Source organism: Centroberyx gerrardi, chromosome 8, assembly GCF_048128805.1.
Source record: "Centroberyx gerrardi isolate f3 chromosome 8, fCenGer3.hap1.cur.20231027, whole genome shotgun sequence".
In the NCBI taxonomy this organism is placed as follows: domain Eukaryota; kingdom Metazoa; phylum Chordata; class Actinopteri; order Beryciformes; family Berycidae; genus Centroberyx; species Centroberyx gerrardi.
Genome location: NC_136004.1, coordinates 13,359,256 through 13,371,811, shown reverse-complemented (window position 1 = coordinate 13,371,811; position 12,556 = coordinate 13,359,256). Strand labels below are relative to the sequence as shown.

At 45.0% G+C, this 12,556-nt stretch overlaps 2 protein-coding genes across 2 annotated transcripts in view; one reads left to right on the top strand and one right to left on the bottom strand.

Moving 5' to 3' along the window:
- Positions 1 to 12,556, bottom strand: part of LOC139933403 (GDNF family receptor alpha-2-like) — a 41,140-nt gene that overhangs the window by 15,219 nt on the left and 13,365 nt on the right. Inside the window, exon 4 of the mRNA XM_071927469.2 lies at positions 6,577 to 6,955. Coding sequence (XP_071783570.2) covers positions 6,577 to 6,955 — 379 coding nt within the window. The remainder of the gene's footprint in view (positions 1 to 6,576; positions 6,956 to 12,556) is intronic.
- The window catches only part of gig2p (grass carp reovirus (GCRV)-induced gene 2p), a 359,050-nt gene that overhangs the window by 338,585 nt on the left and 7,909 nt on the right, over positions 1 to 12,556 (top strand). The gene's annotated exons all lie outside the window — the stretch shown is intronic.

Genomic DNA, 12,556 nt, shown 5'->3' with positions numbered 1-12,556 from the left:
GCTCAATCAATAGAACCGAACGGCCTTGTGTGTCCTTTTGTCACTTGATTGGTGTTAAATGCCAAAGCAAACAAAGGGGCTTGACAACAGTGGGATTTGACTATTACTCTCATTTGACACACACAGTTTTCTGCATTGTGCAGCACAGCTCGTTACGTCATAACATTTATTATGAAAAGCCTAACAGCGCAGCGCTGACCTTGCGAGTAGAGCACTATGATAAGTATGTTTTGGTTAAAAGGGCATACAAAAACCCATCAGACCTCTTTTTTTCGTTTTCAATGAAGGACACTTGAAATTATTTTAATTTGCCTGCCATGCTGTCTGTTTTGCCACCTAGCTTTCTCCTGTTGACCCTGAGACAACAGTGTCTCCGTAGCTCTGGTCAGAGACTAATGTCGACTGTATCCACGCGGCTCAAGGCTATTTTCCCTTCAATGTGCCTGGACAGAGGCCTGCCTTTTTGGCAGTGCTATAGGCACTCATTGGGATTCCCAGTCAATACTCTGAAAGGGCATGGTGGGCAGATGGCATTCAGTCAAAACACGAGGCAGTTTAGCTTAGCCGTCTCGTGACACAACCTTTCCCCCATTACTCAGCAGAGAATTGAAACCAACAAAGAAACTGTCTGGTGGCACAACCTCCCCCGCATTATTAAGCACCGGATCCAAAGTAACAAAGCAACAATCTGAACATATACTTTGGTTTAATTAACCCTTTTTTTTATTTTGAAACACTTCCTTGCGCATGATTAACTTTCCTTGTTTGGTGACCAGATAATCAGCGGCAATTCATTGTTTCTCTCACTTTCTCTCTCTCTCTCTCTCTCTCTCTCTCTCCCTCTGCCTCGACACCACGCTTTGTTGACGTCTTGCAACCCCCCTATTGAATGTTATGTCACTGGAATGAATGCTAAATCAAGCGTGCCACACACACGACTCAGTACTGTCTATTTGGTAAGGGGTGAGTAGATTATTCAAGGTTATCTGAACTCCCTAAATACTCTGTGAACAAAGCAAACAGCCTTCCCCAGACAAAGTGTACACGTCAAACAAACGGATGAACTGTCCCTGAAACGCGACAGAGTGAGTTAGCGGTTACACTGCAGAACGGTTATTACCAGTAATTAAATGGCTATTAGTCACATAACAAACAATTCTCTTGTAATATCATAATGAAAGGTACCATACTACAGCTTTCAGGCAAGAGTCCTGAAGTGCAGAGACAAGTTCAGAGAGACAGACAGAGAGAACCAGACAGAATGATGGAGAACTAGAATGAGAAAGAGTGAAAGAGCGGACGCTAACTGCCACATTCAACATCGCACACGGACCATTCTGAAGATAAGTCTGAAGTCCTATTGATAATGTTAGCATTAATAATAGATGCGGTACGATAGGGAGAGGAGATTGTGAAGGCGGGGCAGGCAATCCGGGCCTCGGCCGGTAATGACTGTAGCTTTCCGTCATACCATGTTCCCTTTGAGATTACAGTTAGGGAGGTAAATGGGCACATACTAATCCATGTATTGAAATTAAATGCACGACTCTCCTCTTTTCCAATTCCTACCCCCGTCTTACTTGCTGGCTCTCTCACTTTCTCTCGCCACTCTCTCTTCCTCCCTCCCCGTTTGCTGCTCTCATGTGAAGCCAGCAAGCTGAGCACGTCTCTAGCAGTAGCCGAGGCCTGATTAAAGCGGCATACTGCAGCAAACTGTACTATGTATGGGGAAAAGGTCACCAATTGACACATGCTTCGCTTGCAAAACCAGAGCTTTACACTATCAGAAAAGACACTTCACTTTGATAGCTTGTATTGTAACCGGGGAGATAGGAACACAGTCCAGGTATTACCTTGAGTACAAACTTATAAGGCTAAGGGAAGTTTGATGTATCAGTGTGTATGTATGTGTGTGTGTGCGTGCGCGCGCGTGTGTGTGTGAGAGAGAGAGAGAGAGAGAGCGAGAGAGAAACTGATGATAAAAGTGCAATAGCATCCTGATTTCTTTCAGCTTCGTCTTCAGAAGCTACAGCGTAATGCCATCTGGGCCAGTCATTCTCCCTACACTGTTCCCCCTCAGTGGAGACTTGAGTTGTCAGATACAGCAGAGCAGGCTGTTGATTTAGGGCAGTGTGTGTGTGTGTGTATGCATGTGTGTGTGTGTGTGCGTGTGTGTGTGTGTGTGTGTGTGAGAGAGAGAGAGAGAGAGAGAGAGAGAGAGAGAGAGAGAGAGAGAGGGAGAGAGAGAGAGAGAGAGAAAGAGTAGCAGGGTGAGTTTTCTGTAAGCAAAAGGCCTGGTATATCCCCCAAACTGGGTCAGGTTACCTGTACAGTGATCGATTGTCTCTCAGCTCCCCACTTTGAAAACTAGTGGCCAGAGAACTCAATCAAAGAGCACCCAGTGAGCCTGGAGACCAGGGGATATAAATCAAAGATAGAAGTGTTGCATTGATCCCTTAGACAATCAATACAGTACACATATACGACTCAATAGTCTTTGGGTTGGGTTTCACGGGGCCTGCGCAGAGTGGATTGACCTGGGAATGGACAGGGAGTCACTCCGGACTCTGTTGGCATACATACGTTCGCACACAAGTACACACACACACACACACACACACACACACACACTACACAGCCCACCACAGCACATCCAAATATAGCCTATCGTCACTCTGTGGACTCAGCAGTCCCAACTGAATAAACAATGGATCCATCAGTAGGATAGTGGTAATAGAGGGCTGAGAAGAGGAGAAAAAAAGAAGGAAAATAGAAGAAGAACAATAACAGGGAGAAATGTCTGTTTCTGTCTGTTTGTGCAGGATTATAGTAAGTAATAACATAATAACCGCAGCGCAAGTCCAACCAGGAGTGAGAAATAAGAGGCGCCTTTTTTTACCGCTTGTTCTGTGTCCATCGATGGTCCCCAGATCTCAGAGTGGGCTGCAGTATGTCAGCTAATTCCTCCATAGAGACTACGGAGAGAATGAACTCTTCAAGTGCAATATGCCACATAAGCCCAAGCCAAAATTCTATATTTGAAATCCTTTCAAATATTTAATCTGTGTTTGATTGAGTTCTGGGCTCCACCTGGAACAATTTGAACAGTCTCCAAAGGTGAAAACCCCAGCCAATCTGGCACCCAACATGCTCAAGCAAAAACTCCAAAAAGAAAGTATTTGAAGGCATTTTCAGAGTGTAAAGCGAGGAGCTGCTGCCTTTTCAAAGTCTAAAATAAATTATAAAATAGGTAAGTATACATTTTTAAATCCATTCTGACTTGGCCGTGTTTTGAGCCGTGACCCCTTATTCGGAGTGTGTTACGGGGAGCTAAGCAGCTGGTTGAGATGGCCAGCAGAGCCTGCTGCAGAGATCCATAGCTCTGTGACCACAGCACTGACCTCCAACCTGCTGCAGTAGCTTTACGGCCCGGATCGATCCTACAACTTTCCCTCCCTCTCCACCTTCTCTCTCTGTCTCATTATCTCTCCTCTTCCCTCCACCCCTCCCTCCCTCTCATCCTTCCTCCATCCCTCTTTCTCTCCGTCCCTCCCTGGTGTTAAAATGAAATGGGCTTGGGCTGGCTGTGTACCGCCTGTTTGGAGTCAGACAGGCGTCCCCGCGGGAGACAGGCCTGTCGTTCAATGATCTTCTCCTGCTTTTATCAACATATCTCTGGCAGGGGAGGACGGAGCCAGAGCTAGTTTCTGGGCTGTGGGGTTGTGCTTGAGAGTTGTGAGTTATACTTAGTGTTGTAAAATGTTTTTGAGAAGGTTGTTTCTAGGGTTGTACAATTGAGTTCCACATGGAGGTTGTTCAAAACAAATCTTCACCTCTGGACTTTGGCTTCATTAGGATCATAAATGTGTTTTAAATTCAAACTTGCTTGCGCAACATATTGAAGCTGCACAACAAATTAAGAGAGTAACGAATATTCTGGTTTTATGCACCTACCCACACTGGATTTTTTTTAGTCCGGCACTGATGTTGATATTAGGGAGAAAAAAAAAAATCAGTGAATTACCAGATCAAATCAAGCCCTAGTTCAGAAAAAAAAAACAAAAGATAAAGTGTTTCCAAGGTCTATGCTAGAAACATGGGGAGGAGGACATATAACTTTCCCATGACGCTCACTTAGAGGACATGATGCCTGACTTCATGCAACGTCTACACTGATAGAGGAGACTTTTCTGTCACTTTAAGAATATCACAGTGGATTACTGTGGACACCTCAAGGCAGGATAAAATCACCAATCAGAGAACATTGTCAGCCCAGCGCTGACCAATGTCATCTCAGTGTAATTGAATCTTAGTGACATTCTCTTGCATGGCAGCACTTATTCACTGCGGGAGAATGCGGCACTCAAGCAGCGGATTATTATGGTCACGTTCAAGCTCACAGCGGGTTGTGTGTGTCTGTGTGTCTGTGTGTGTGTGTGTGTGTGTGTGTGTGTGGTTGCTGAATGACAATACGTTGGTGTATCAACGCGCATGCCTCTAAGTGTGTGTCCGTGCTGTATGAGTGTGTGTTCTCACATTGAGGTGTTGACCTCCATGGGGCAGAAGATAATGAGCTTTAACGTTCTATTTCATACGTCTCAATAAGGAGGGGCGCAGCAGACACCTGAGGGCTTAAAGGTCAGAGAAAGCAACTCGGCCTGAAAACAGATTACACAAAACAGGCGAGCAGGTAATTATCAAGACAATCATAAATCGGAGGAGAGGCGATAGACTTTCCCTACTTTAGTAGCGCAATGTGTGGATTTAGTATTGGCGGGAAGGAATTGGGTTTTCGCCATTACTGCTCAGCCTCGAAGGCTGCTCACCTCTACTGAAACAGGATAAATGTGAACTACAGAGAAACTGGGCACAGGGAATTGTTGTGTATGACTAGATCTCTCCTGCTGAGCAAAGAAACATATAAACAGCACATGGAGGGAAGCCATGTTTGCCTCTCAATACCTGGGGATAAAAGGAGAGTAATCACAGAAAGTGCAACTCGAATTTTTCTGACTGTAAATCATTCTTACTCTTGGAGTGTATACAGGTGAACTGAAAAAAGCTTTCTGAGGAAAGGGAAAACAAATCATTCTCGCTAGATATCCAGGAGAGAGGATAACAATATGTAACACAACCGGGTACAAAATGTTCTCAGACTTAGTTTAGTCATCATTGCCTACTATTCATTCTGCACAGCATATCATCACTTTTTGTGCAGCAGAAATGTATTGATAAACTATTTGAAATGGTTTCAAGTACTTTCCTGTGATTTATTGCTCATGTCCGCCACAATAAACTAATTGAATTATTCCCAAAAGTTAAAACCTGTCAGAATGAAGGAAACATTCAAAATAATTGAAAGGATTTTACTGAATAAATGGCCAGTGCCTGATTTCCGCACAGTTACAGCAAGTAATCATGAACCAGTAGGGTGCTATCATCTGCCATGTCTACTGATGCTGATACTGTGAGTAATACAAAGGCAGCGGAAAACAAAAAGAGAGAGAGAGAGACTGTTCTGCCCTGACGGGTGGAGCAACGACTCCAGATCTGTGGTTGGACAGCCACTTGGGGTATTCAACGCACAAACAAACACTGTCAAGACCCGCCGCTGACTGTCACCGGATTGTATCAGCTGCCTAATCATCTGTCACATTGGGAAATGGAAAAGTAGTCAAAAGTTTTCCCTTCTGATAAGTCTCACACCGTGGTTGTTATTTTTAGCGGGGGGTCCTCAGCGGTCTAACCCTCGGTCGAACTCCATTAGGCTCATAAATGAGCTTTTAAACGCCTCAAATTATTCAAATGTCCCACATTTTTTAAGCTATTAGACTAATGAATGCAGAACATATTTCCTTCAGCCGTTTGGACGCGTAGCCTATTGACAGGCACATACAGTACATGGTTTTGGAGGGTGGAAAAGATCTTGACAGCCGATTGGGCTGATAGTACTACCGCTGTGTTTCACCTGCTCTCAGCAGCACTAACACAAGGAAACAAGTCACGGCTGGGTAGGTGTGAATTGAATCTGGCCGCTTGAATCCAATAGAGGCCCCCATGCAGCCAAAGTGATCCACTAATGTTTTGTTCAGCTTAATTGAGCGTTGTCCCTTCAACTTAGCCTCACGTCTTCATCCTGCGTCTAATAGCCACAGCTTCCCTGAAAGTCTAATTACTTCCCTGGCAAAGTTACAGCAGAGAAATATAAAACTTTAGAATGCCATGGGAGGAAGGAAATTGCAGTCAAACGGGAACTCTCTCTAACGCACGGATTCAATTTTCCTTTTTCTCATTTTGCATGAATATAAGAAGATGATAATGAATCTTCAGATGTGTTTGGCGGGAGCTCATCCAATACATCCAAAAAATCTGTCCACCCACCCAAAAAAACAAACACGCACGCACACACACACACACACATTGCGCAACATCGCTTACATATGCACACAAATGAATATCTGCACACACTTGAGCTCGTTCTCTCCTTTTCTCTCTCCCGCTCACACACAGAGATCATACGCACAGACGCATGCACGGTACACGACACCCCTTCCCCCGTCTCCCCGTCCCGTTCACCTGCAGAGAGGGTCCTGGCGGCAGACCCTCCTCAGCTCCAGACAGTTGGGCTTGACCTTATCCTTGAAGGAGCAGTCGGGCACGATGGTCTGCCTGCGTCGCTCGGAGCAGCCCTCGTGCTGGCAGGGGCAGAAGAGCAGGCGGTGGCTGTACTCCGGGGGCACGCGATCCAGGAACTGCCTCAGGGCCTTGTGGCAGCGCTTCCGGTTGCAGGTCTCACTCTTGTTGGGGTCCCCCTTGCTGCAGGTGGCGATGTAGGCGGAGCGCTGCTTCTTGCAGGTGCTGTTGAGGTTGCAGGCTTTGGCCGCGTCCAGGCAGGGGTTGCAGTTCTTGCCGGTGTCGGGACACTGGAAACCTTTCGGGGCCACCGTGTGCATTCCTGAGCAGGGGATACAGGGAAGGGAGGGAACAAAAACACAAAGAACTAAACTGCAAGGGAATGGTAGTTCAAAGCCTTATGGTTTGAAACACACTTGGCAATCTACTGAATTGTCAGATTTCATATACCACTGTGATGAGAAATACACTTGAAATAGACTTGGACGTGGATTTCATCGTTTTCTATGAACATTTCCACATAGGGATACATGTTTTGAATTCATACAGTACAGACGAACTTGGACTGTCTGTTGCAGCTGATAATACCTGATCAAACAAAACCTGGATCAAATACAATCATGCCAGATGGATACAAATCCATTGATCCTATGATTCAACATCATCAATTTGATACAGTTTAGACAGCAACAAACAACACAACAACGTTTGGAAATGTTAGACTTGTACACTGAAGGAGGCTCTTCGATATCATGTACGCTTCTCCGTTTCTGCAACCAACAGAAAGCCACTGGAGAGACGCCCGCAGCTTGCCCATATCCATTCTAACCGAATTATTGATTCAGTCCGTCTCAGACCTTGGGTGAAATATGAATGAATTAAGCTATGATTCCAAATTGGATGCTTATATACTATTCATTTGCAGGTATTTTCATTAGTATGAGGTGATGATCATAATATTAGTGCATTATCAAGTTGCTGTTTATCATATTGAAATTTAGGTTACCCTTAACTAATATGAATTTGATTTATTTTAATGTTTCCATTGTTGGAAGTATACTGAAGTAAACGCTTTAATTAGCTTAATGGAAAAAGTGCAGAGCAAACATTAGTCCTTGGCGATATATCGACACGGTGTGAATGTCACGTCTTGAAGCGTATTGACGAAAATACTGGTCAGTGGGAAACAACACTAAATACTGTAACATCCTCTCAGAAACGTGCTCAGCTCAAGGACTTGGCAAAGACTCTGTGCTGCAATACATGCTGTGCTGTATGAGCCTCCTATTGGATGGTTCAAGTACATGATTAAGTTTCCTTTTTTTTCCCCCTTCCAGTGTAATCACAAACTGAAACATTACAATTACCCCTCGGGCTGCACATCATATTTGTGGAAAACAGATTATGTCATTAGGTGTGTTTGGGTGTTCTGTGAGATACTGCGTATACCAGGGCTGCAGTAAGAATTCACACCTGTTTCTGAGATATACCAGTAATAAAACAGCATCATGTTCACTCGTGGCACCCCTCTCTTGTATTCAGGCTATATTAGACAAGTTAACCTCCCTCCCCTGTAGATAATGATATTTCAGAGGTCGTGGAGGCATGGTGACACCCAGAGAGATTCATCTCTTATTCAACAGAACCAATCTCACTCTGTGTCTATCAGACGGCCCGGAGCAGGAAGAAGACCATTTATTTTAGAGGGGAGTGCCAGAGACGCTGTATTGTTTCCAAGTGGTGCATCGCGCATTATCAATCCTAGAAATGGGGATACATAGAACAGACACATCACATCACAGCAGGGAAAAAATAAACAAACCCCAAAATAAATGATTTTGCGGTTTCAGATCACGTCAGATAAAACAAAACTCACTGCCACTGAGAAACAGCAGAAGTGGAGAATCGGGATTTCATCACAGACAAAAGAGAACACAGTTAATCTGGCTTTTGGTTAACCAAGGCTTTTATTTTGGATGTATCAAGGTTAAATGTAGCAGGTGCTCAGATAAACAGCCAGGGTGTTCAGCGACATGTTCTGAGTTCAGCGAGCGCAGGTGTTCAAAATAGTACTGTGTCTGTGTCAGTGTTTGTCACCAGACCACCAGGGAGCACTTTGCCTGCTCTATCCAAATGATAAGAGCATTAAGCTTTTTATGTCTGTTATTAAAAAACAACAACAACAACAACAAACATCACACCATCTTCAAATCAGCCTTAAGATGCCACCTTGTTTATTCTTCACTCTCAGAGGGGAGAGGATAAACATTCAACAACAGATGTCTAACAACATAACACACTCAGAGTCTTGTTAGTGCAAGAGACTGAAAAGACAAACAAAATTGTGCTCAAACCATTTCCTGGGCACAAACCATTTCCAAAACCAACCCACACCGACGCAGCGCAGGATACGGGACAATTAGCCGACCCTGTCGAGGGGGAAAGAGCAATCCGGCTCGATTGATCTGTGATTAGAATGAGAATCAAAACGAGAGCCGGCTTTGGCCTCGGGCACGAAGAGGCTGAGGTAGGGCCAAAGTTTTACTAAAGTGGGCCAGTGGGGCCTGAAGGGGGCCAGTACGGTCCAGCTGGAGGGGAGGTTAGCGGGACGGCTGTCCAGCGGCCCGAGCTACATAACATTGATGGATTGCAGCTCCTAAATCTCCCCTGGCCATCTGCAGGCTCTAATGTGGGCCACTGGGGGGTCCGGGATGAAAAGAAAATAGGAGAAGGATGAGCTACGAAGATTTATCTGACCAAGCAGGGCTGAAGCTGCTTTTGCGGCTGCAGCTACGGACGGGTTTTTACTACCTCTGATTGGGGAGCCGAGATTGAATTCGGTGCTCAAACCTAAAAAGATGTCCTGAGGCGAACATAAGACACAAAGCCCTCTTGATGGCTCTGACGTACTCACACACAAGCAGGAGGAGAGCAGGAGGAGGAGGAGGAGGAGGAGAGGGGGAAAGAAGGATAGCAATGGAGATGGGAGGGGAAATGTGCAGTATTGTGTTACAGAGTGATAATTGATTTTCCAAGTGCATTACGATGAAGGTTTTCAGCAAACATATTCCGCTATAATGTGAGGAGGAAGGGGTTGATAAGCCAATGATAAGCGACTTACAAAAATGGAAAAAGCTTTAAGAGGGAGAGGAGGCTTGAGCAGTTGATTACAGCAGCTGATCATGACAGATAGAGAGATGAAATGAGAGGACAGACTAACAGATTGGACAGCCACTTACAGAGACATGCTGGAGAGCTTTCAATTAACCCAGCCTAATTGAGGAAAGATGTGCGACTCTTGCTCAGAATAATTAACCCAGCCCATCAGCAGTGCAATCAACAGCTCTCAGCATCACAATAGTCCACACATCTATTTACCTACCTTGCTGTCTGCTGCACTGCGCATTAATGAGCGATTGAGGAATTGACTGAGCGAGTGGATGGATGGATGGACGGGTGGATGGATGGATGGATGGATGGATGGATAGATGGCGGTCGACACAGAACAATCAGCGCCATTAAGTGTAGAATTAGTCATCAATAGTCTGATTGTCCCATTACAGCTAGGTGCCTATTAACTGCAGAACAATAAATATTCATGTCTGTCAGTATACAGTTTGTGCTGTGTCTATGAGGGAAAAATTTGTTTTTGGTGTATATGCATGTAATGCATGTTTTGGGGTAATGTGACTAGTTTAACTGACACAAAATAGGAGATTAAAATTCAAGGTCTATTGATGTTTACTCACAACTACCTCTGTGTGCATGGAAAATGTGGCCGTGTAAAAGATTTTGTCGATGTCGAACAGCAGTTAGAGTACAGTCATTCTTTTTGGTGATCCCGCTGTTTGATTCAGACTGTAAATAGGCTTTTAATAGGGTTCCTACTCCATGGGCACCATAAATTAGACCCTGGCGATGGCAATATAGTGAAAATAACCATCTACTCATTCCACACATATAGCGTGCACAGAGAGGGAAAGAGCAAAGAAATAGAGAGCAAGAGAGAGAGTGAGAGAGAGGAGACAAAGAAGGAGAAAGAAACAGACTGAGAGAGAAAATGAGAGAAAGGGAGAGAGAAGAAAGAGGCACAATGGAGAGAGAGAAAGAAATGGAGTGAGACAGAGAGAGAGAGAGAGAGAGAGAGAGAGAGACTCCACGTACGAACGGGAGGGAGTGGAAAAACCATTCACGTACACTGTATCTGGATTTTGGTGGGGTTTTTTTTTTTTTTCCCTAAGAGCAAGGGATCTTCCTTCCCCAGTAATTGCTCTCTCTCAGCCTTATTTGAATTCTGCATTTCATATATCATCCCATACTCCAGGGACGCCGCGCTGCGGAGGGGAGTTCAGCCAGGTTAGGAAGAGGCTCTTGGCTCCGGGTATGTTCTCAGTAATTAGGAAAGGTGCCAAAGTTTGGATTTAATACGGCCCTGGGTGAGCGTGCGAGAGCTTGTTAGGGAAGTCTTTAGTCCGGACCCTGAGGAGCATGTCAAGCATTTCCGTGTCAAAGGGCTCATCAGTCATTAGCTCTGTACTCTGTGTCACAGCGGGGTATCCAGGGGGCCAGGCGAGGGAGAGGGCACGCCGGATCTACAACATCATCTCCCTAAGCCTGACTGAGCGTGTTAGAGACGTGTGGACGTCATCAGAGGGAGAGCGGTGGAGTTCAGGAGACGTTCTGTTCCGAAGGTTCAACTGAGTTTTACCTCTGAGTGCGGAATTAGTGGTGGAATATGAAACAGCGCGAGGACGAGAGAGAGAGAGGCAGAGGGAGAGAGAAGCACGGGGAGGGAAGTGATGAGAGAGGGCTAAATGTTTGTATGTGAGAAGTGTGTGTGTGTGTGTGTGTGTGTTTGGGGGGAGTGGAGGGGTGTCCAAAGGAATATTACATCCTTGTAAACACATTTCTAAATACTTGAGCTGTTTATGAGCATCTGCCTTCCGAGTTTCGCTCGCTCTCTCTTTGGAATTCAAAGCTCGAGCGTCTTCAGTGGCCCTTCAGCCTTAATATGCATGCTGTTTAGCTCCTTCAACAGTCAATAATGAATGGCAATAATGCACGGTGTATTGAAACAATGCTTCAAGATGTGTGTGTGTGTGTGTGTGTGTGTGTGTGTGTGTGTGGCAGTGGTGGGTGGCGGGCTGTCAGGTGAGAATAACCTGCTGCCTTGTGTATTCCCACCATGTCAGCAAGGGACGGCTGAAATGTACTAACAAATTGAAATAACGAACACTGCCATGCCCATCTTCTGTGGATTATTCACTGTTGTTTAATTCAAACTTGTTAGAAAAACGCTGACTGTTAGGAAGGACGCTCGGATAAGTTAGCCTCTCACAACAACTCTCATTACGGACCCACAGAGAGACAAGCTGGACTAATTTTAAGGGTAAACTGATTATAAAGTTCACGCAGAATAATGTAGCATATCAACAAAGTATATACGCTATCACAGGCACATAGGCAAACAAAACCAAAAACATACAAGCTTGCACAAACACCCCCCCCCACACACACACACACACACACACCCACAGATACACTCAAACACCTAAATAACCCAACCTGTAACACACATACACAAGAGACCTGAGTGTTCGGGTTAGTAATAGTAATTGTTATGAGAGCAACGTGAAAATGTCTAACATTTCCACAGCATGCTGAGCACGGCTGTTGCACTGGTCCTTTTTCCCCAGCCGTAGAAATAGCTTTCTGGATTTAATTGGATGGTGGGTACGCTGAGCTGAGAGGTGAGAGGCTTAGTGCTGAGAGTTAGAAGGTCTAACTAAGGGGTGTCAAACTCAATTCCTGGAGGGACCCCTCTAGCCTGCCCTCTGCTCCTAATAAGTTAATTAGCTCAACACTGGGTCAAGAGAACAGAATACATTTCACATGGAGCATATTAAGAATTACAGTCAATGAT